This window comes from Carica papaya, chromosome 2 (genome assembly GCF_054855325.1).
Source record: "Carica papaya isolate Zhongbai chromosome 2, ASM5485532v1, whole genome shotgun sequence".
NCBI classification, from domain to species: Eukaryota; Viridiplantae; Streptophyta; class Magnoliopsida; order Brassicales; family Caricaceae; genus Carica; species Carica papaya.
In genome coordinates, this window is record NC_142310.1 from 21142321 (window position 1) to 21167515 (window position 25195).

Below are 25195 nucleotides of genomic sequence, written 5' to 3' on the forward strand. Positions count from 1 at the left end.
ATGTAAGAGCAATCACAAACCATCTCCTTTTGTGTCAATATCATTCTCTGTGTCATTGTACGAAGGGCTTTGACTTCAGATTCAGCTCCATGAAGCTTCTGTATGATAGCCGCAGACTTATCTTTCGCATTCTTAGTCATGCAAGCAATTAGATAGGTTAAAATGCTTTCCAGCAGGAAAAGACTGTTGCAAAAACTATAAATAAATTAGGAAGGACAAAAGTAACTATGAGGACTACACAGTACAGACTCACCTCGACTTCAGACCGGAGAGATGCAGTTTCCTTATCCACAACATCCTTGTTTTGTTTAACATTCTTAAGGGCAGCCTGTCAAAATGGCAATTACCACTTCATTTTAGCCTTACAATGAAAAAAGTGGACTACTCCACCATATTAGAAAAAAGTAACATCCTTTTTATCCAAACAGTGGATAATAGCAACAAAAAAAAGGCAAACTTTAATTTGTTCACAGGTTTTATTAAACATCCACAGGAAGCACAAATCACATTCCCAAAGTACCTCTCTTTGTCGCAATGCAGCTTCTTTTCTGCAAATGTTAAGACAATAAAATTATAATGAAAAATCAAGACACAAGCAGCAAAAGAAGTGGAGTGAAGGCAAGGAGAAACTACAGCGTCTAGAATAAAAACTTACCTGCTCAATAGTTTAGCTTCCAAGGATACACCTTCTCCAAGAGCAGCCACCTAAAAGTTCAGGAAGACGAAGAGAAAATTTAATATGCAAAAGAAAGAGAAATAAAACGAAAAATTAATGTAAGTTAACAATGTTTCAGAGCTTTTCATGCGGACATTTTATGCAACAAACTCAATATACTCCCATGTTAAGTAGAACTATGAATACCACTATTTTTCTGCAGTGCAAAAAAGACGAAAGTGGGTCCTTTCAGCTAAAAAAAAAAAAAGAAGAAAACCAATGTAGGAAAAAGAAAAAAAAGGGAAAAACCGAAGCACATATCTCATATCTTGAAAATTAACTATGAAATTTTTGGACTATTCAAACAATCATCGAACGGTCTAGAAGTGCATTCTGCAGGTGCTCTGTGTGTTGGCACCACTTGTACATTGAAGAGAAAAAATACCTAACATCACAACAGAAAATTAAACTGTAATAGAAACTAATGAATTTCATAAATAGTCTTTAAATTCTAGAGCTGTTAATATTTAATCAATAAGCCAAATATTAAAGAAAAACATAAAATATATCAAAACATATGAGCCCTAGTATATATGATTACTATATCCACAAAGATATTAGCACATTTATTTCACTTGTATCGCATAACTTTCCCTAACTACAAGTAATTTTGAAAGGAAGTCATCAGACTTATATCGTAAAGTAATAATGTAGATTTGACTTATTTTTGGCAGTATTTCTAAATGGGAACAGATTTGCAACGCTATGCTGCAAAAAAGTTGTACACCATCAGAAGTGGCTTGCCATGTAACGTTAATATTTTGTTTATTCTTAGATAAATTGATTATTTAGAATATTAAAGTCTAGGAAATTTAAAATGCAGTTAATTTGCTGAATCCAGTAATTTAAGATATTTAGGTTTTAGAAAACTAAATAGGATGTTTACTGAGCTATCAATTATGCTTAGAGTCAAGTTCATATTTTGCTAGTGATATTATACTCGTACTTTGATGGCTGTTTGGTTTGAGGATTAATACTCATTGAGACACAAAGGATAGCTGTTGGCAATGATATTTCTCTTTTCCTTTTGATGTTTACAGTAAGGATTCTTCCCCATCTAGCTTCCTAAACCAAAAAGAGTTGTGAGGGGAGAAGCTCTGCTCTTCCAAATTTGCTTTCATGGAAATCAAAGGTTGTAGTGTTTTGATTGCAATAGTGAGTTTACTGAGAACTTCCTATCTTGGGCAAGGGACTAGACGGGACAACCTTCCTTGGAATAATCCAACAGCAATTAGATAAAAGGGCCATCAAATTCAGGTACTAGAGCACCAATAAATCATTGAGGTTCCTAGAGAGAGTGATGATGCAAACAGTACTGCCATTCAAATCAGTGTCTGCAACATCACTAACTATGGCTTCCTTAACTGTGGCCAAGAGAAGATGTTTGGGAATAGGACTCTCAATGGGCTTCCATCACGCCACCTACCTTCCCAAAAGCATACAGTCTGCCCATTTCTAATCTTGAAAACCACAAGCTCGACATTAAGGCCTCAATCCTACTTATCCTTCTTCCTAGCCTCCCTTATTTCCCACTCCATTCCTTTCTCCTCTAAATTTCTCTTATTTAAGCCACTCAACTTTCAATCCTTCAATCATTGACCCCAAAGAGACCCAAACTCACTTGCAATTTCAAAACTCATAACATCAAAGAGATTCAATTACTGGTTTTTAATTCTTCTTCCCTCAATCAGGAACTGTCCATGACAACTGCTCTCTTTTTTTTATTCACAAATATTGATTGCCATAATTCTCTCCACAGGATCTGCTTTGCTTTTTAGTTCTATAAATATCTTTTTAGTCTAGTGTAAATCCCTTGATTGTTTAATCTGTTATTTTGTAGCCATCTATACGTATAGAAGCCTTGTGTGTGTATGTTGTATATGATGAACTTAAATACACAGAAAATACTCTCTGGTTCTGTTGACTTTTACAACATTGTATCAAAGCCAAACCCAACAGCCTGTAATTGTTGATAATCCCAAAACCTGAACTTCTCTCTAATCTTGGATGCAACTTAGCAGCCTCCCAAGGGTATCAAGCCATCTGAAACTAACTCTTAAAGGCTTCATCCAATCCTTTTCAGAAAGGTGCAATTGCAATCGACTTAATTTATGGTCTGCATACAGTATGGAGGTGCAAGAATCAGAGACTACATGTACGGTAATAGAACCAGATCTTCTTAGAGAATTCATGCAACTGGACTTCCGCCATGGATAGTTAGGGTTGACCCCTAATTCCTACATCAGGGAACCTGTTTTCTTTTTACCTGTAAACAGAAAGTCATATCTGTAAACAAAAAGAAAAATTACAGGAATGTAGGACAACTTAGGGTCAATTTGCGTACTTAAAAGTTTTGGAATAAAAATATAGGCATCACACCTAGTACTTCTTAGATATCACGTGTAATAGGTCTACATAACACATTCAAAGGTTTGGTGACATCATACAACCAAAGAATTCAAAATTCTCAAAGTATTTTATTAAATAACTAAGTTTGTTTCCAAAGTAAAATTTCAGAAATATTTATAATATTTCCTAGATAACCTTTACCAAATAAGACTAAGCTAAGAAATAGTTACTAATAGGAATAGGCAATAATTTCCGAAAAAGATTGATAAAAAGTTGGAAAACATTCAATGACTCTTCTTATGGAGGGATGATGAGACGAGCAGAAAATATCATTTGATGAAGTAGGATGAACTGAAGTAGTCTTTGGAGAAGGGGGAGCCTAAGACTTAGATTGTTTGTTGACATGAACAGGGCCTTGCATGGAAAGTGGTTATAGAGGTATCTTATGGAGGAGAGGAGGATATGGAGCCGGTGATTGAGGCTCGATGGGTTGCAGAGGTAGGGAGAGGGTCTATTAGAGAGGTGGTGAGGCCTCATGGGATGGATTTATGGAGGAAGATTGGATCGGAGGGACATCAGTTCTTGGAATGTCTCCAATGGAAGCTTCGGTGGGGCAATAACATCTGCTTTTGGGACGACAAGTGGACTGGGAGGGGTAGTCTTAGGAATCACTTCCCAAAAATATATGCTATTGCCCAAAGGAAGAATATGGTGGAGGAGGTGATCAGAGGGGAGGACACTAACAGCATGTAGAACTTGAATTTGTTTAGAAATCTTAATGATTAGGAGATTGAAGAATTTGAGGCATTACTCCTGCTGATGTCTACTGTTCAGCTAAGTGAAGATATAAGGATAAGGTGGCATGGAAACCGAAAAAGGACGAGATGTTCACCGTCAATTCTTTCTACACTCACCTGCTCAAAAGAGTCAGGGATAGGGCCAGTTTCTGTCTCAACAAATATGGAAAGTGAAGGCAACACCGAGAATTAAGCGGGGTATGTATTTTTACCATTGACAAGTTGATGAGAATAGGCAAAATCATGGTTAATGGTTGCTACATGTGTATGAAAGCAGCTGAATCTTGTAATCATATCCTCATTTGATACCCCGTGGTATATGATGTTGCCATAGATAAAAAAACATTTAATTTGTACAGCCTGTATATTTTATATCTTTGCATAATTAAATTATATAGTTGTAGCTAGAGAGATAATAGCATTAATCATTGTAAATTACTGTAAATTAGTCTTTTAACTTTTGTACATTCATCTATTTCTTCAATGAAAGAAAGGCAAAAAGACATCAAGTCATTCAATCAAAATTCATTATCATGGTATTAGAGCCCTGGTCATAGAGTTTAATGATTTTTTTTATTATTCTTGGTGTTATTGGCGTTTTAGACTACCGCAGATTGCTAATCTTCATCTGTGTGATTTTTCATCAACAACAAAGCAAATTTTTACTTTTTTTGGTTGAGGTTGCAAATCAATTTTCGGTGGAGAGGAAGCTCATGTATTTTGGTAATCTTTCAGCTATATTGGGCTGCTTATCTCTCTATATTTGAGTTAATTTTGAATTATTTTATATGGTGGAAATGTTTAGTGATAAATTTGAATTTTGTGTTAAAGTAATAGAAAAAAATTATTTAACATTTCAATTTCAATTATATGTTATTGGAAAAGAATTATGAGCACACCTTGATGGTACTGATCCAACACCGACAGATGCTACTGAATTGAAGCAATGGAAGAACAAGAATGTCAGGGTGATGTCTTGGATTATTGGGTCATGTGAACCTCAATTAATTCTTAATTTACATCCCTATAAAATTGCACAGACAATGTGGAAGTATTTGAAAAAGTTGTACAATCAAATAAATTCAACCAGGAGATTTCAATTGAAGTGTGATATTGCAAATTATAACCAAGGGAGTCTATTTAAAAATATTTTTTTGGTTTTCAAAATTTATGGACAGAATTTTTTGGTATAGTTTGTGCATATGTGTCTAAAGATTCTCTTCCTTATGTTTTACTTGTTCATGAGATTAGTAACCGTGATCATTTTTAATGAAGCTATAATCAAATTTTGAAAATGTTCATTCTAATCTAATGAATGACCATCCTCCTCCCTCCTTGGATGTGTGTTTCAGTTAATTAATTCATGAAAAACAATGTCTTCTTATACAAACCACTCTTGAACAAGAAAGATGGTCAAAACACACAACATTATCAGCTCAGGGAAAAGGTAAGGGAAGAGATATGAGTACGGTTCAATGTTTTAGTTACAAGAATTATGGGCATATTGTTGCAGACTGTACTAGGAAATTTTGCAGTAATTGCAGAAAGCAATGGCATATTATCAAAGAATGTTCAATTCACCCTGAAAATCGTCAGAGCACAGCTTTTCAGGCTTGGCAGCTCTTCCAATTATCAAACTTAGTCCAGGCCCTCGACTACATCAATGCAATCAATCAAAATGTTGTTTTTACTCATGAAATGGTGTAACAAGTGATAGTTTTAGGCTTATCAACCCCGAGAATTCAAAGTAATGGTAATTCTTTATCTAAAACTTGGCTTGTTGATTATGTTGCATCAAATCACATGACTGGTTTAGCTAATTTGTTGAAAAATGTTCGCCCGTATCATGGTTCAAAACTTTTTCAAGTTGAAAATGGCAACAGTTTGTCCATTACTACAGTTGGTGATATTACTCTAATTTTTAACAATGTCTATCTATCACCTAGACTTTCTGATAATTTTCTTTCAGTTGGTCAATCAGTTGATGATAACTATGATGTACATTTTTCTCATGATGGTTATTGTGTGCAGGATCAAGTATTAGGGACGGTGATCACGAAGGAGCCTAAAGGTGGATGCTTGTTTCATCTACATATTTCCATTCCTAATAATATTTTCTTACCTTATTCTACCGTCATTAATAATAGTGAGGTGTAACATAAATGTTTAGAACACTTCAATTCGACTGTAATGTCTTATTTGTTGAATTCTGGACTATTAAGCAGTAAAAATCAATTTTTTGGTCTTTCTTTTGATTGTGCAATTCATAAATTGGGACAGAGTAAAATTCTTACATTTCTTATTGTTGATAGTCATGTATATAAATGTTTTGAAATTACTCATAGTGATGTATGGGGAATCACACATGCTATTTATTATACACATTATAAGTATTTTGTGACATTTATTGATGAACACAGTCAATTTATTTGAATTTATTTTTTTCGTTCCAAATATGAGATTCTTACAACTTTTAAGACTTTTGTTGCATTTGTTGAAACTCAATGTTCTGCTACCATTAAAATTCATCAATCTGATTCTAGTAAAGAATACATGTTTAATGTGTTTTATGAATTTCTAAATGAAAAAGGTATCATCTCACAACGTTCTTGTCCACACACACCTCAACAAAATGATGTGGATGAGCAAAAGAATCGCCATCTCTTAGAAGTTACTCGCACATTGTTACTTAAATTTTATGTTCTACCTCAGTTTTGGGTTGAATCTTTATCTATCTACACCAACTTATCTTATTAATATACTACTTTCTCAATCTATAAACTTTGAGTCTCCTTATTTTCTTCTTTATCAACAGCATCCTCACTATGGGCATCCATATATATTTCGTTGTATTTGTTTTGGTCACTTGTCCTCTCATGAATGTCATAAACTTTCTACTCAATTTGTTAAATGTGCATTTCTGGGATACAGTACAAATCACAAAGGTTTTGTTTGTTATGATGCTTCTTTTAAGAAGTTTCGTAATTCTCATAATATCGTTTTCTTCATAAATCAATTTTTTAAGAATCTTCATGTTTCTCGTAATATCATTTTCTTCAAAAATCAATTTTTCTTTCCCACTCGTGATCAGTCATTCCCTGATGTAGCTATTCTTCTTAGTTTTGATGATTTGTCTTCTTCTCCTAATCAGTTCAAGTCTGGATATGTGTATGAACGACGTCCTTCGTAGCTCCCCCATCCTAATCCAGATCCGCCATCTGATCCTACACCACCACCCTTGAGATGCCCCATCAGAGTCTCCCGTCTTCCAAATTGGTATAGTTCTTATAATACATTATTTGGTGTTGTTTATCTTCTATTATAGTTCCATCTTCTTAATCCAATTTGTTAAGCATAAGTGTCGAAGCAAGTAAAACAAGAGGAACTTTGGGCTCCTCAGAATAATCGTACTTAGAACATTATTGCATGTCCACCTACAATCAAACCTATTGGATGTAAGTAGGTTTGCTCACTCAAACTTTGCTCTGATGTAAATCTTGAGCGTTATAAGGCTAAATTGGTTGTCCTTGGTAATCAACGAGAGTATGGGGTAAACTATGAGAAGACATATGCTCCTCCTATGACTAAAATGTAGTCCGTGCGAACAATTCTTGTTATTGTTGCTTCATAGTGTTGGCCGCTCAAATAAATGAATGTAAAAAATGTTTTTCTACATGGTGATCTCAAAGAGAAGCTATATGACACCTCCTTCCGATTTGTTCTCTTCATCTACTTCTAAAGTTGTAAGTTGAATTGCTCATTGTATGATTTAAAACAAGTTTCGCGGGCATGGTTTGAGAAGTTTCAATCTACCTTACTTCAATTTAAGTTTGTACAAAGTCAATATGACTCTTTCTATTTTTGCAAAAAACTTTTATTAGAATTGTGATTCTACTGGTCTATGTTGATGATATTGTTATAACGGGAACATATTTTTTATTGATTACTCAACTTCAACACTATCTTCGCGATTCATTTCAAATGAAGGATTTTGACCAGCTTACATATTTCTTAAGGTTATAAGTTAACTCTAACTCTTCCGATATAATCTTATATCAGCATAAATATGCTCAAGACTTAATTTCTTTGGCTGGTCTTCAGGATTCTTCGTCAATTGATACTCCTCTAGAAATGAATGTTAAGTACCATAAGGAAGAGAGATAACTACTTTCTAATCCACCTTTGTATCAACAATTAGTGGAGAACTTAAACTACTTGACTATTATTATACCTGACATCTCCTTTCTTGTCTAACAAGTTAGTCAATTTATGCACTCTCCGCGATATCTTCACTCAACTATAGTTCATCGCATCATCAAATATTTTCGTGGTTCTCCAGGTCGAGATTTATTCTTTCCTACTGGATCTTCTATACAATTTAGTGCTTTTAGGGACGCGAATTGAGCTATTTGTCCAAATACTCCTCGGTCTGTCACATATTGGTATATGTTTCTTGGGGATTTCTTGATATCATGAAAGAGTAAGAAACAAAATCAGATCTCGAAATCTTCTACCAAATCTAAGTGTCGTGTCGTGTCTGTTGCATACTCTGAGATTACTTGGCTTAGAGGGTTGTTGACTGAGCTCAAATTCCCTCAATCTGCTCCTACTTCTCTTCATGCAGATAATACAAGTGCTATTCAAATTGCTACTAATCCAGTCTACCATGAGCGTACTAAACATATTAAAATGGATTGTCATTACATTCGAGAGATTGTTCCTAATCATGATATTTCTCTTCCACATGTTTCCACAACTTTGTAGATTGCTAATGTATTTACTAAGTCACTTACTTGACAACGTCATTAACTTCTAGTTGACAAATTGATACTTCTTGATCAACCAGCACTAATTTAAGGGGGGATGTTGTGATAAATAAAAAGTATTTGATTTGTACAGCTTGTATATTTATACCTTTTCATAATTAGATTATATAGTTGTAGATAGAGAGATATCAGTCTTGATCATTGTAAATTACTATAAATTTTGTATATTCACCTATTTCAAGTCATTCAATCAAAATTCTTTTAAATCAAAAGTTATCATATAATATTTGGTCTACGGTGTACAGTCTACTGAGTATCAACTAGGTGATTGCAGGTACAGTTAGGGTTGAACTTTGGGTGTGAGGTGGGATTTGTAAAAAGTCGAAAATATAAAGTTTATTCCTCAAACTATTTTTTGGATGGTATGAAAAGAGAGAAACAACAGAACATTTAATGAGTGTGGGGGGGATATCACCAAAATTAGAAATAAATGGATTAATGTTTTTGGGTCTCTAATATTAGGACATGACCTATATGGGCGGGATGATTTTGGGAAGGTCATTGATGTTTTAGTCAAGATATAAATATTTTTGTGCATGGGTGGCACCCCCTTCCTGCTGTATACTTAATATATATTCTTTTATCTCAAAAAAAAAAATAGGATTAGGAAATAATACTACTAATACAAATTGAAAAACTAAATACTACTAATATTAAAATCCTAAAGTTACTAAAGCTATAATAATAAACTCCTAAAATGTATAGTACCAATGCCAAACCATTTTGCAACGATCTCTTGAAAATGGAGAAAGCTCTTCTATGATTTTTTCAGTGGTGAGTAATTTAAAACAGTGATATTCGAGCATTCCCCAGGAAATTCAAGAAAGTCTATGCTAGATCATTCTTTTTAGCAGCAAACATAATGTAAACATATAATTGTCTAGGCTTGTGAAATCCTTGTGGTAGGATGAAATCAACATATTGACCAATTAGTGCTTCAAATTCATCCTGAGTTGAACATCACTAGACCCAATCGTTGGCTTAAGTTTCTCCTTATATTAACCTTCTAGAAAAATCTCTTTAGGTAGATAAAGTTCTTGAGTAACCTCAAACTAGTCTAAAAGGAGATAATCAATCTGGGTGAAGTGATTTGATCAACTCAGTTTAAAAAGTCAAGAAAGAGAATGAGTTTGCACCGCCCACTTACGGGTCTTAATGAGTTTGCACTGCCCACTTATGGGTCTTGCATGCATGGGTCCACAGGGCAAGTTCTAGTCACTAGACAGAGTCGAGTTTACGCAAGTAGGGTCAATTTGCTACTGTGGTTGCAGATCAGACCACCAGTGTTGAGATGGCCACAGAGGACGGTATCGAGAGAGTTAGCAGTTGAGAGAACTTGCGGTTACAAATGGTGCATTTTCTACCGGGGGCTTCGAGTTGTTGCCAATTAGGGTCTTTTGAGGCAGGTGATAGGGGCAGCGTCACTCACTGCCTAATGGTGACTATTGAATTAGCTTGCAATTGTTCAATTAACTTGAGTTAGAGTTGTTGCAGCTGCCTAACGGCATGGTGGGCCTTTTTAGAAATGTCGTTTTTAGGTTTTTCTTTTAGCTCTGCCACTAATATAGGATAAATCATATTACGCCTTACCATGGTATTACTCTACCATTGAGTTAAATGGGTCTATTTGGTTCGATTATTAAATGAGTCATTAGGGTAATAAGGTCTACCTATAAGCCTATATTATAAGTATATACAACAGACTCATAGTGACTAATAGCTCATTCATAAACGATAATTGTAATTGACTTCCACTTTACTGAAATTATTGTTAGTTTACTTATTGAGAAGTTTGGGGATAAAAACGTATGCATTAGACCTAGAATTTTAAAAATATCATATCTAAAAAATTTTAAGCATCAAAAGGCTTGATTACATCATACAACTAGAAAACTGAGAAACACTTAAAAATATTTTATTAACTAATTAAAGTCTATTTCAAAAGTGATTTTAGAAAGACATTTATCATATTTCCTAGGTAACCTTCCCCAAATAAGAGTAAATTAAGAAATATTAATAACAATAAGAAAACTAAATACTAATAATAATAAAATCTTAAAGTTACTAAAACTATAATAATAGATGCTATTAGTTTTATGTTTAATAGAATTATTACTGTTAATCTATTTAAACCTAAAGTTAATCCAATATGCATAAAAAAAAAAGAAGACAAGGATGCTAAAGAAGCTATAAAGCAATGCTGATATAGTTTATCGATTAAGAGAAAACCCTGTTAGCCTAAAGAGGCTTGAAGTGATGAGTAAGTTGCTTGCTTAAGCTCTTACTTACAATTCATTCAAGGCTGTGGAATGCAAGGTTATGTTACAGAAAATAAACCCATCCAACAAATCCCAATCTATGCTCAAGAGTTGGGAGATAAAAATACCATATATTAATGTTATGAGCCTATAGCAAGACGTGCATTTGTTGGAAGACGAACAATTTGCAATCTTGGTAAAGTTGATGTTAAACATATATAGTCCAAAGATTTAGAAACAAGCACATACAAAGCTTCTAATCTGAAACAATTTAGTAATATTGATATTGTTAATGTCAAACATGTAGTCCAGAGATTTTAAAATATGCACCTAAAAAGTTTCTACTTTATGCTTCTTCTAAGGATTGTGGTGGTGGTTGTATGATAAAGAGTTGGTATTGCAAATTGAACCATGCAGATAACCACAATGCAACCATCGTGTTACAATTCAGAGAAGCAAAGAAGTACCTGTTTCTCAAGCTCTCTAACCCTGGCCTCTACTTCCTTACATCTCTCTTCCTCAAGTCTGAGCTGTACGATAAATTTAGGAATCGTTACAATACAAATTGCTGTAAGACACAGATAAACAGAAGTCTTTTGGTGAAACAAAAAGCCAAGAGACAGAGGGTGGGAGGCAGAATAGTTATGCACCTTATCAAGAAGGTTCTCATTCTCCTCTTGTAGCATCTCAAGCTGCAAGTTAAATAGTTGTCAATTTGCAATGATATTTAAGCATTTGCAGAACATATGAATAAATCCATCTTGTGCCTCTGGATTAGAGACTGCTTGTTCGAATAATACTGCATAAAAATTTGACAAAAATAATTTGCATACTTCATCACGAAGTGCAGAAACCTCACGCTGATCTCCAATATCTTTTGAGTTGAAATGTCCAATATCTGATGAGAATCTGTAATAATACTTATTTAGTTTTGGCACTAAGTAATTGATGCAAACTTCCAAAATGGTGAAACAATCTAATGTTCAGTATTCAAACAAATAACATACATTCATACATACAAGTAAACATGCAAATAAATTTTCAAATACATACCGATGAAGAATCACCTAACCTAAAGAAGGAACTGATTACAATACTTTTTAGAGATTCTTCTTATTTCCAATACAGGAAATATGGAAACTTTGAATTTTGTTTTCTCGTTACCAGTCTTTTTTATTATTATTGTTATTATTATATTTTAAATAAGGAAATCAGTAAGAAGTTATATTTCTCTTGAACTGATTTTTTTTATCATATATAAGTCGTTATAATGTCATCATATTTGACTAGTTTTCTATCAAGTATATTACCATTTCAGATTTTAAAAATTATAGATCTAATATTGTGGTCTCTTATGATCACAACAAAAGATATTGCTGAAGTTTTTTTGTCCTTAATAATGTCCTCAAAGTCTTAGTGAATTTTTTAAACAAATTTTTTTATTATATTATTGGCAGGTTATATGGTTGATGTGTCAATAAGATTTTGGTTATTTAGTAAAGTAGATATGAGAAAATGTTCAAAATATCTTAGGAATTATGATACTTCAATCCCACATTAGAAAAATATACAATTGTTAAGCTCCATAGCCGGGCTCATGTCATACACTAATAATAAACTCAGTTTTTTATATTCAACAGTTTGAATCCGAGAAGTTGTTGAGCTACTGGTGTTTGCTTTTGGGACGTTAGAATGGTATCAAAGCATATTTATGGCCTTTAGCTTGTAATTTGTGTTTGTGATATATGATCTTGATCAGGAAATTAATGATTTGAGTGGTGAAAGTTGTGATATGTGGACTTGTGGTGCTTAGACTCGAGGCACTACAAATGGTATCAGGGCACATGTCAGCTCGGTTAATGTTAAGAACTTTCAGAAACTGGATTTGTTTTCCTTTTTTCTATTAGTTGTTTTCTTTTTCAGTTAGAGTTAGAAAGTATATAAATATTTTCTAGTCGACAACTTATGTGAAGATTGGAACTGACAATTTTCTAGCGAAGTATTTTACATTTTGGTCTAGTATTTTTCTGCCTATCTTGTTCTTCATGTCCACATAAAATTCTTCACCTTGTTTTTCTTTACTCCCTATAAAGTTTCACCTTTATCCCTATTTCCCTCCAAAAGTCTATTCTTCTATTCTCTTCCCCATATTTCCTCTATTTCTCTAAATTTAAGAATACTTGTGACTCTGCCATTAGTTTTCCTACACATATGCACTTATTTGGATGCATATTTTAGGTATATCTAAAATTACTTACTAGAGAGAAAAATATCATCTAAATTTTTCCCTGCGAAATCCGAGCAGCACATGCATCCAGAGCAGAAAGCATCTCTTCAGTGTGACTCAATATATCTAAGTAATTGGATGAGTTCAAAACCAAGCTCTTACATACCTTCCATTTTCAAACATTAACTTAACCAACATTTTCCATGTTCCCAAATTGGAAAAAACCCAGAAAAATCAGTAATGCCCAATATAGACCAAATAGCAGCCATTTTTAACTCTACTTCTACTTCACTGATTCAGGACAAGTTATTTAGGTAAAGAGTTTCGTGTTTTGATTTTAAAACGCTCCCCTTAGTGACAGATTTCAAAAGGCTCTCAAATCTCAAATTTAAGTATGCGCACAAACGCAATAGATTTGCACTTGATTTAGAATATATATATAATCATCCACAATACTTCTAGGTAGCTGCATAAGTATACTACTTTTCTAAATTCAAACAAATATATGGGTTTCCTTGCCTTTTCTCCTTCTGCCAATTTTTAGGTGCCTCTATGGATGGCACAGCAACTGGGGTCCTGATAGTTGTTTTAGTTGGTGGTGGCACCGGAGGCGTTGCTGAACGAACAGACATTGTCGGCCTTCCAGCTGATGTCGAGCGAGTGGCTGGAATTTCCTCGGTAGAATTCCGAGCTAACTAATTTAAGATATCAAAGAAATCGAGTTAGCGTTTGATTCACCGGGATCCAGCATTGACCAATAAGCAAAACTCGATTGTGTAGTAGCTCAAAATTTCATTCAAACAATAGACGCTAAACAGAGTTCTAAACACACTCTAGAGATCTGGTATACAACACACATTTGTACATCGATCTCATTTGACAATCAAGAACTCACACAAAAAAGACAATAAACCTTAAGCTACTCCTCAATTGTATCAAATAAGCTGAATGAGAAGAAGAATAAGAAGTGCAGAAAATGTAGTAGTCGGGAAGTACCGCAGGAGAAGGAGATCTCGTGATCCTGGAAGTAGTATCAGGAGGCCTACTACGATTACTAGGCCTGTTAGCGTTCCTAGATAGAGCGATGGGAGGAGGAGCACTGTAACGAAACCCTGGATCATCGCTGTCGTCATCGTCGTCATCGTCAGCTGTCTGTGAAGCCATAACCTGAGCCAGCCGTTGAGCCGCGGCTTTGGCAGCGAAGTTCTGGTTCCTCTTGACACTAGAGATCCCGGAGGCAGAGGCCGAACGCACGTGGTGATGACGGACCGGCGACATTGCTGGCGAAGAAGCTCCCCCGGTGCCGCCTGACTCGCTAGTCCATTTTCGGGCATAAACCGGGCTATCCGTACGCTTCGGATCCATCAATAATGTACAGCTTATATGTACATAGGTGTGTATATATAGGTTTATCAGAATGAAAATGGTGATGGGTAAGACAAGCTAGATCCTCGGTGGAACAGAGAGTGAGATAAGTGGAAGTTGGAGCTAAGTAGGATATATTTTTCTGTTTATGTAAACGTGTAATTATTTCCGATCCCTAATTAGAAAATATGTTTATGTTTGATTAATTAGTTGGAGAGTTTATTAATTAAACTGATAGAACTGAAATACAAATAGACAAAGATTAACGAGTAATTAATGAGCCTTTTCGAGATCTTAATGAGATTAATGATTAATATAAAAAAACTTTAAAAAGATAGTTTCAATTAGTGGTTGAAAATATTAAATGCTCATTTAATAAATTAATTTACTTTAACATTTAAACGGTTTATTTATTGAGTAATTATATTTTAACATTTTTATTTCTTAATTTTCTTAATTTTATTTGATTATTTAGAAAGGTTAAAGTAGAATTCTATTTCATGTCGTTTTGTTCAATCACAATTCCAAATCATAAGAATTACCGTGTGATAGTTGGAATACTTCGTCTAATCATCACTTTTTTAAAAATTGTCACCTCATGATTTTTTTTTTTATAGGAAAAAGATAAACTATTATTTTAATCATAAATTTTAGCCCCTTATACTTTTTGTATAATTTAATATTTAAATTTTCAATGTTAATTTAAAATATTATTTTTATTAAGCGTACTTTTCTTTTGCAAATTTAAAAAGTAAAAAAAAATATATATTTGAAAAAATCATTAAATCCATAAATGAGCAAAAATTTGAACTAATATCTAAATTAGTGTATTATATTCTTAAAGATATGAGATACTAATTTAGTCTTTATATTATTTTAAAATATTTTAATTTATTTTTATGGTACTTTAAAATGTTTAAATTAATTTGTGTATTACTTTTTTATTATTTTGATTCATATATTTTTCAAAAAATTATATTTTATTTCATGATTATTAACGTTTAATAAAGATATTACATAAGTTTAAATCGAATATATGACACATTCGATTTGGATCATCATCTATATCAAATGTCACATATCTAATTATTAGTATTTGACTTGATCTTTCCAATCCTTATAACATAAATTGGTCCATGTAAAAATATCAAACCAAGCTACTAATTAGAACTTTACAACCCAAAATTTCTAAAATCACCTATGTGATTAAAACTACCTTGGTCTCTCTAATTCGTGTTTTCTTTATGGTGGCTAATTATCCCTCGTCGTATTCCTTCCAGTGACTCTTTCTTTGACAAACATCTTGAAGTCATCCTCCATCTTACGTTTTTATCCCACCCACAAGTAAGCCTTGATTAAATTGTGAACGATTTAAAACTTTTGAACACGTTAATACGAGCATTCAAATATGAGCTTGTGAATATGTTTTCTCGATGAGTTATTGGTTTTGGTATTTTCATTTTATGATTTTCTGATAATTTCATTTGAGTTGGGTTTTTGTTTTTTTTTCCTTATTTTCATTTTTGTTTTGTCTTTGACATAATTTTGGTTATCTTTTTTGTATATGTAGTTATTTAATAGTTTGACATTTGTGTGATTGATATAGTTCTAATGGCATTTCTACTAAGAAATATTGGTAATATAAATCTATGGATTGAAATATATATCGTGCTTCTAGCTTCTTAGATAAAAAGAAATACAATAAATGTGGAAGACCTTATAAAAAGGAGAGTCATTGGACAATAGGAGCTAGGAGTCAAAGAAGTTTCTAGGACTATTTGAGAACTATTTACTTTAAATAACTCTGAATACTAAAATTACTAAAGATTGGTTACTAAAAGGAAAATGTAAAAATAGATATGTTAAGAGTAATATACTTCTGAAATGAATGTTAGTTTCTAAATTTTATTTTGTTTTGTAATAGGTACCATTGTTTATTTGAAGACATTTTAATAAGGAAACTTCCCACTACATTTGTTCCTCTTTCCCCAAACCCAAAGAAGAGTGGGATGTTCTCACTAATCGCCCATGCTTTGCAAATCATCCAGTGTTACTAAGTGTGACTTTGCATGTCAATTGCAAGCATACATTTTTATTTACTTATCAACTAATCTAAGTTAATTTATCATTTGTCAATTTTTGCTTGACGCATATATTGTTATTTTCTTTTTCTTTTTACTATATCTTACTCGTAATCCCACTAGCCAAAATCTGGTCTTTACTAATTCTCTTAGAAAAGTGAGCACTCCTTCTAGTGCAAAGGTTATCATTTAGATAATTGTTCTCAAATGACTTAACATCAATGATTTATTTTAGGATTATAAGCCAAACATGTTCTATATCTTGATTTATGTGTTTTTATTAGTTTAAGTCTCATAGTCACTTGTTTCTCATACTTTCTTGATAAAGATTTTCTTTCATCTGTCTAATAATATTTCTCACTCTTGTTTTACAAAAATAAATAAACAATAATTCAATTAAATCTTAATCACATGTAAATACATGGAACTCATCCATTAATATATATATATATATAATCTATTGATATAAATAGATTGGTTACTAAAAAGAAAATATAGAAATAAATATTTTAAAGTGAGTAATATACTTGTGAAATGAAAGTTGGTTTCTAAATTTGATTATTTGTTGTAATAGGCATTTTTGCTTGGTTGAAGGCACTTTAATAAGAAAACGTCTCACTAGATTTATTATTCCTCCCCCATACTTGAAGAAAAAAAAATAGGATGTTTTAACGAATCACCATGCTTTGTGATCATCCATTATTACTAAGTGTGGCTTTGCTTGCATGTCAATTACATACATGCATTGTCATTTTCCAATCAACTAATCTAAGTTAGTCTATCATTCATGAATTGTTATTTACATACTTAAATTGTATATTTCTTCTTTTTAACTATTTTACCTGTAATCTCACTAGCCAAAATATGTTCTTTGTTGATGCTTTTAGGAAGATGACTACTCTCTCTTATGTAAAGACTATTGTTTAGATAGTTTTTCCTTATCAACTTAACATTCAAGCTCACAAACTCAAACAGACTCTATCTCATAATTTATGTATTTTTATTAATATGAGTCCAATTTATCACCTACTTTTTACCCTTCCTTAGTTTTTAGCACTTGTTTGTGTGTCATAAAAAAACACAGTAATGTCCAGTTACTCATGTTTTGCAAATATTATAACATGTCAAACAATTGATTTTGATTATGGTAATCAAAGTGTCTATTATCACTATGCGCTAAAAGCATTAAAGTGGACTTTATATAGCTCGACAAATCCAAGAAGAAGATTTTATGGCTGTGTTTATTACAAGGTGAATTAATATTTGGAAACCCATGTAGCATTTATATTTTTTATTGACCTTTTTTTTTTGAAATATTACAATGTGTTTGAACATGGACAACCTTTTATAAACACTTGATTGCAAGTTTATTTTGTTAGCATGACGAAGATATCAACTCAAAATACTGTCATGAGTTGTTTTTCAATATGAAGAAAAATACCAAATTGCACACTGAACTAAATAGTCAATTTAGAACTAATACTAAAATGGTTGACTTTTATGTTGATATTAATATCAACTTAACCAAGTTTGAATTAATGAGTCTGGGTGACGGGAGAGATGATACTAGGTCGGCAAGAGTCTTGGGATATAAAACGTTGGAATTACCAACTAGTATTTGAGATCACCTTTGAGAGACTATAAAGATGTGAGTTTATGAGATCTGGTGGTGGAGATTTTTGAAAGAAGGTTGGCAGGTTGAAAGAGAAACTTTTTATCAAGGGAGGAGATTGATACTTATTAAAAGTACGTTGGCTAACCTACCTATTTATTATATTCTCTTTTGACAATCCTAATAATAGTGACTAAGAAACAAGAACTTATTCAGTATAGGTTTTTTTAAGGTGATTTGGGGGACAAAAAGGAAATACCATCTATCGAACCGGGATGAGGTCAAAAAATTAATTTTCCATGATTTCTAAGGGTTGAAATTTTTTGTGGAGATGAATATGGCTTTAGAGGGGAAATGACTATAGAGATTCATGAAAGAGAACAAGACTCTTTGATGGAGATGATTAGGGCAAAGTTCGGTATGATGGACGGAGGTTGGTTTTTAGAGTCGTGGAGAAACTGCGCTGGAAGAGAATGTGAAGGAAAATTAGCATGGGTGAGCATAAATTACAGAAACGTATTATGTGGACTATAGGTAGGGGGACAAAATTAATTTTTTATAGGACCCCTCGCTTAGAAGAGGAGTACTCATAGACTAGTTTTCTTAGGTTTATGCTATAACATGATATAAAGACATCATAGTTCACGAGTGTGGTTGAGATAATGGCAGGAATAGAAAGAGGATTGTGAATGTCGTTAAGAATCTCAATGATTGAGAGTTTAGTAAATATATGTTTTTATTAAATATACTTTTTATTATCACTCTAAATGTAAACAATGATCAACTATTATGGAGACTAAAGGATAATGGCTTCTTCATAGTTAATTCATACTATAATCATTTAGTTAAGAATCAAGGTGTAGAACCTAGGTTTTCTTTCAACAAATATAGAAGGTGAATGTTCCTCCTATAGTTACTTTTTTGTATAGGAGGTAGAGCAATAATGTATCTTGACTATTGATAAAGTGAATGAGAAGGTGAAATATGATGATAAACAACTATTTGATATGCAATGAGGGAGGATGAATTTCGTAATCATTAGTTCCTAATCGTATATGGACAATGGTTTATGGGTCATTGGATATTAGCTGGGCAATAGCTAGCTCGATTAGAGATGAGATCTAGGCCTAGAAAGACATTAATAATAAGAGGAAACACATGAATCTCATTCCTCTTACTATTTTATGAGTGATTTAAAAAAAGAGAAACAAAAAAGTGTTTAAGGGAGTGGAAGAGGATTTTGGTAGAATTAGATACATATAGCTTTAAATCCTAGGTTTTTTGGTTATGAGGCATCTTAAATTTACACTTTTTATTTTTTTAAAAAGTTCTTTTAAATTTACTTTTGACTTAATACATGAGTACAAGTCAAACTTTAGTCGTAAATCTTATCCCAGGCTTGTGTTTTAAAAGAGTTGATTGTGCGTCTTTTGTCAATATGGTTGATTCTGTTGGTCTGTTGGAGTTAGATCTTTTAAGAAATGATGAATATGTTAAAATAAATCGTCAAGTGCGAGTATAAAACTAAAATGATATTATTACTTATAACAAAAAAGTATTGTAAAAAAATCTAAAAATATTTTAAGTTGATGAAAGTTGATGGAGCTCAATTCCCTATTTTGTAATTAACTACAAGAGATATTTATTGCAACGTCCTGAACCCCAATATCGAGGCGTAGACATACTCATATCACTTCTCCTCTAATGAGCCAACAAAATATGCATATACGCAGCTCAAAAGTTTAAAATAAAACCTAACATCTCATGTGATATATATATAACATTTATATATACAGAATATGATGTCAAAATATAAAATTTAACCAAACGATATGATAATCCAAAATATGAACAAAATATACACTGATTATGACACCTTCACGTGTCTGTCACTTGTCCAGCAATTATTCTGGTTATTCTTACTCTGAAAAATATCAGGAAAAAATTTAATGATCTTCACCAACTCAGTAGGCATTTTCGGTATTCCAAAACCCATATCAGACATCATGTAAATACACACAAATATGTAATAGATGTAATAGTAATATTTTTCAAATCTAACTTATTTATAATATTTCACAAATTTTAACTTTGCAATCTTATATTTCGAAATTCACTTATTATTCACAAATGTTTCTAATTCGAAACTACACATTTTCAATATGATATCTTAATTACACTCAAACTTTTATAACTATGTTCAGAATGACACGTATACACTTGAAAGGTCAAATCTAAAGTTTCTTCGTGCAATGTCGTTTATATTGTCATCGATGAGAGGCGAAAAAGATCCCTTTATCGCATGGATAAAACATACACAATCTCACATTGATCACAACAAATACATTTGCTATGTAACCCACTCGCTCACAAATACCTATCCATGTCTAGAATAGGTTTTGCAAAGTTATCCATGTGCAAGTTCATCATACTCACTAAATTTTAACCAACACATACTCTCCCCTCTTCGATTCATATTAAACGAGTAAGTATCTAGAGTCCATACACCGCTCACTCATATCCACTATTTTTTCTCGATTCCCATTTTTTATTTAATTCATTAATTCTTATTTTGATCAATTCAGTTATTTCTTAAATGATATTTACTTGTTTGTTTTAGTTTATTATTTTCTCAATTGAACATCTCATTTATCTCACTAATTTTCCTCATCAATTCTCTCAACGTAATTATTTTCAATTGGTAGTCTTATTTTATTTAATCATAATTCTCAAACTTTTAGTCCTTTTCATGCTAGGTCACATCACAGTCATGTAAGTTCACAATTATCAAAACAACAAAATAAGCAAGCAACCTTCATACAGGTTCACGCTACTTGGACAGTGTTCGGGTCTATGTTATTCTTAGTATACCAATGAAGCATATGTTCTAGACTTAAACACACATAAAATCAATAATATACATACATAGACTTCAAAAATCTCAATCCATGTTTAGAATGAGGACTACTTATAAACTCTTTAGCATAGACCATCCTCCAATCTTCCTGAAATATCCTAAATTCACCATACACAAAATGAATGAGTTAATTTCAAATATAACTAAAAATAAAGCCAAACCCAAAAATAACGTGACCAAAGCCATGGGTTCCAGCAACACCTAACGGGGATACTCAGTTCACTGTTCGAGTGTGAGCAATCTGCTCCCTTATAATCCCCGGTTCAAAACCCAAAAGTGTTGGGTTCCCATACTCGATGAAAAACTCCTCGATTTTTGAATGGGAGACAGTTTAGGTCGAGCTCGGATAGCCAGCCCAACGTCGACCATTTGTCCCCGTCGCCCAACAACAAAAAGAAACTCACATGCACCGGCGTGGTGTAATTTGGCTTCGGGAACCACTAATGTAGTGGTCGTACGCGATTCCTCTTCTCTCTTCTTCCTCTAGCCTTCGACTTCCACAGTGCTCCCTTCTTTTTCTTTTTTGGCCTTCACCTCAACAATGTTTCCTTCTTTTTCTTCTGGTTATCTCACTCGCCTCCCTCTCTCGCTGCTTCCTTATCCCACTCGACTTGGCTCTCACTTCCGCTTGATCCCTTTTTTTTTTCTTTTCCTCCCTCTTTCCCTTCTCCTTTCCTCCTCGCCAGGCGCACTCTTCCTCTCATTCTCTCTTTCTTTCTCTAGCTTGCCGCTCACCTCTCTCCCTCTCTCTCTCATTTTTCGATTCTTCTCTTCGAAATTGAGGAAAATCCTAAATGGGTTTCCTTAAATACCTAATTTCCTAGGTGTTGGATCTTGCCCAATCTGAGCCGTTCGATCATCTGCGATCAAGAGTCATCGGATCTACCTCAAACAGTACGATCTTGACCGTCCAATCCTACCACATATTTTATTTCTCAATAATTACAATTTTGGCCCATTTTTTGTAAACATCTTCATTTAAGTCTTTTAATTTTATGAAAAGGCCCCTAATCTAAATAATTTTATGTGTAGATTTTAGTTTCTTCATATTATAATTTATTTTACATATAAGTTACATTAAGGACTAGATATTACAATTCTCTCCTTCTTATAAAAATTTGGTACTCCAAATTTAATTACAAGTTTAAACAAAGTGAGGATGTCAAGCTTGCATCGAGTCTTCAGTTGTCCAAGTAACTTCTGCTAGAGAATGATGTCGTTAGAATACCTTAAACATTAGAATCATCGTGTTCCTTAACACTCGTTATTGTTTATTCAATATGCCCACTGGTACATCTTCATAGGACATGTCCTTCTCGATATGAATATCTTCATGTTGAAGCATATGAGATGGATCAGGGTGATATTTATGTAGCATTGACACATAGAAGACATCATAGATATTAGCTAATCCTTGTAGCAATGCTAGCCTATAAGTAGTAGTCCATACTCTTTTTAGCGAATAGTCTAATGAAACGAGGATTTAATTTGTCTTTATTTCCAAATCTCATATTACCGTTAATTGGCAACACTTTTAGAAATACATGATCACCTGTCTTGAACTCTAAGCCTTTTATATGGTTGTCTGCACTTTGTTTAGCTGCTTTGGATTGTTTGGAGATTTTTCTTAATTAGGACAATCTTTGAAGTAGTATTTTCAACTAATTCAGATCCAATCAATTTCCTGTCCCCAATCTCTTTCCAACGTACTAATGATCTACAACGTCTGTCATAAAGTGCTTCATATAGAGCTACATCAATACTGGCTTGATAACTAATATTATAGGCAAATTCTATCAGCAACAGGTGGTCATCCTAATTTCCTCCTACTTCTAGTACACAAGCTCCAAGTATGTCCTTTAAAGTTTGGAACCATCTATCTATGGGTAAAATGTTGTACTGAAAGACAATATGGTACCTAGAGTTTGCTAAAGACTCATCTAAAATTTAGAGGGGAAATGAGAATCCTTATATGAAATCACTAACATGGGAATACCATGGAGTCTAATCACATCTTTAACATATAGCCTGACAAGCTTGTCCAAATGATCTGTAGCTTTCATAAGTAGAAAAAGAGTTGTCTGTCAATCTGTTCACAATCACACAAATAACATTATAGTTCAACTTGGTCCTAGGCAGACTCATTAAAAAGTCTATTGTGATATGTTCCTATTTTCACTCTAGAATTGGTAAAGGTCGAAGTAATTCCCTTGGCTTCTGATGCTCAACCTTGATCCTCTAGCCAGTGAGGCATTTGCTGACAAACTCAAAAATATCTTTCTTCATTCCATTCCACCAATATTAAGGTCACAAATTATGGTACATCTTGGTGCTTCCTAAATTTAATGTAAATCTAGACCTATGTGCCTCTTCTAAAATGAGTCTCTTTAGGTTTGGGTCATTATGAATGCATAGTCTTCCCCTAAATTGAAGTAACCCATCATCATGAACTCTGAAGCTAGGTTTTAGACCTTATTCTGATTCTTTCTTTAAAGTCCCTATAGCAGAGTCAGTTTCCTAAACATATAAAATTTTCTGAATCAGCACTGGTTCAATTTTCAAGTTGGCTACATGCATCCTTGTCTCTGGGTACCTAATTGAAGTTTTTGTAATGTTTCTAAAAGCTTCCATTCAGAAACCATCAATTTTGCTATCATTCCAGAAATCTTGCGACTCAATGCATCAAATACCACATTTCTTTTTTTTGGATAGTAGGATATCCTGCAATCATAGTCTTTAAGTAGATCCATTCATCTATACTGGCACATGTTCAGTTATCTTTACATGAAAAGATATTTAAGACTCTTATTATTAGTATAAATCTCAAATGTCTCTCCATGTAGGTAATGACGCCAGATCTTAACGGCATATATAATTACAATTAATTTCAAGTTATGAATTGGATAATTTCGTTCATGATTCTTCAATTATCTCGACCCATAAGTAATGACTCTATTATGTTGCATTAAGACACGTCATAGGCCCTAACTCGAAGCATCAATATACATTACATAACCTCCTGAACCATTACGAGAGTTAACATTAGGGCATTCACAAGTTGATTCTTAAGTTCTTTAAAATTATTCTCATAGTATGCAATCCATTTAAACTTGACATCTTTCTTAGTGAGTTAGGTAAGAGGTGTAAAAATTCCTCCACAAATCGACAGTAGTACCCAACTACACTTAGAAATTTATAAACACTTGTCACAATGATGGGATGTTCCAATCTCATAATGGTTTAATCGTTGCTTGATCCACGAATACTCCATTTTGACCACATGTCCTAAAAAGGTATCTGTTTGAGCCAGAATGCACATTTACTCTGCTTTGCATATAAAATCTCTTTCTTGAGAGCTTTAAGAACATATCTTAGGTGTTCTATATGTTCTTCTTGGCTCTTCGAATAGATCAATATATCATCAATAAATACAAATACAAACTGACCTAAACATGGTTCAAATATCCGATTCATCATATCCATAAAATACTGCTGGAGTATTTGTCAACCTAAAAGGTAAGATCAGAAACTCATAATTGTCATACTTGGTTTTAAAAATAGTCTTTGGAATATCTTTTGCTTTGATTTTTACTTGATGGTAACCAGATCGTAAATCGATCTTAGAAAATATTTGGGCACCTTGCAACTGATCAAAAAGATCGACAATCCTTGGCAAAAGAAATTTATTTTTTTTATGGTAACTCAGTTGAGTTCTCTATAATTAAACACTCACTTGGTTCCATCTTTCTTCTTCGCGAATGTTACAGGAACACCCAAGTAAAGATACTAGGGCGGATAAATCTTTTCTCTTCTTTCAACTATTTCTTTAGCTCTTCCATCTTAGCCATAACCAATTTATAGAGAGCAACATAAATGGGCTAAGTACTCAACTATAATTCAATAGAGAATTCTATCTCATGAACTGGGGGTAGTCCTGAAAGTTTGTAAGGAAATACATCTGAATATTCTTGAACTACCAATACATCATGAAGACTAATCTCTTTGTTTAATTATCTTGGACGACGTCCAAATTTACTTCAACATCCGA

The 25195-nt window shown here is 33.1% G+C and overlaps 1 protein-coding gene across 3 annotated transcripts in view; it reads right to left on the reverse strand.

Annotated features, from left to right (window-relative positions):
- LOC110811411 (myosin) overlaps positions 1-14666 on the reverse strand; it is a 29294-nt gene extending 14628 nt beyond the window's left edge. Inside the window, exons 1-9 of one of the 3 annotated variants that reach the window (XR_015817133.1) lie at positions 14169-14665; positions 13692-13867; positions 11779-11854; positions 11596-11637; positions 11413-11475; positions 656-705; positions 521-548; positions 254-328; positions 21-131 (exon numbers count right to left, since the gene is read on the reverse strand). Coding sequence is in view for 2 of the 3 variants with exons in the window: in XM_088213577.1 (XP_088069703.1) it covers positions 21-131; positions 254-328; positions 521-548; positions 656-705; positions 11413-11475; positions 11596-11637; positions 11779-11854; positions 13692-13867; positions 14169-14537 (990 nt within the window). In the remaining variant the exon portion in view is untranslated. Of the gene's footprint in view, positions 1-20; positions 132-253; positions 329-520; positions 549-655; positions 706-11412; positions 11476-11595; positions 11638-11778; positions 11855-13691; positions 13868-14168 lie in introns of all 3 variants that reach the window. The other 2 variants (XM_088213577.1, XM_088213578.1) reach the window with 2 other exon arrangements.
- Between the last annotated feature and the right edge of the window lie 10529 nt (positions 14667-25195).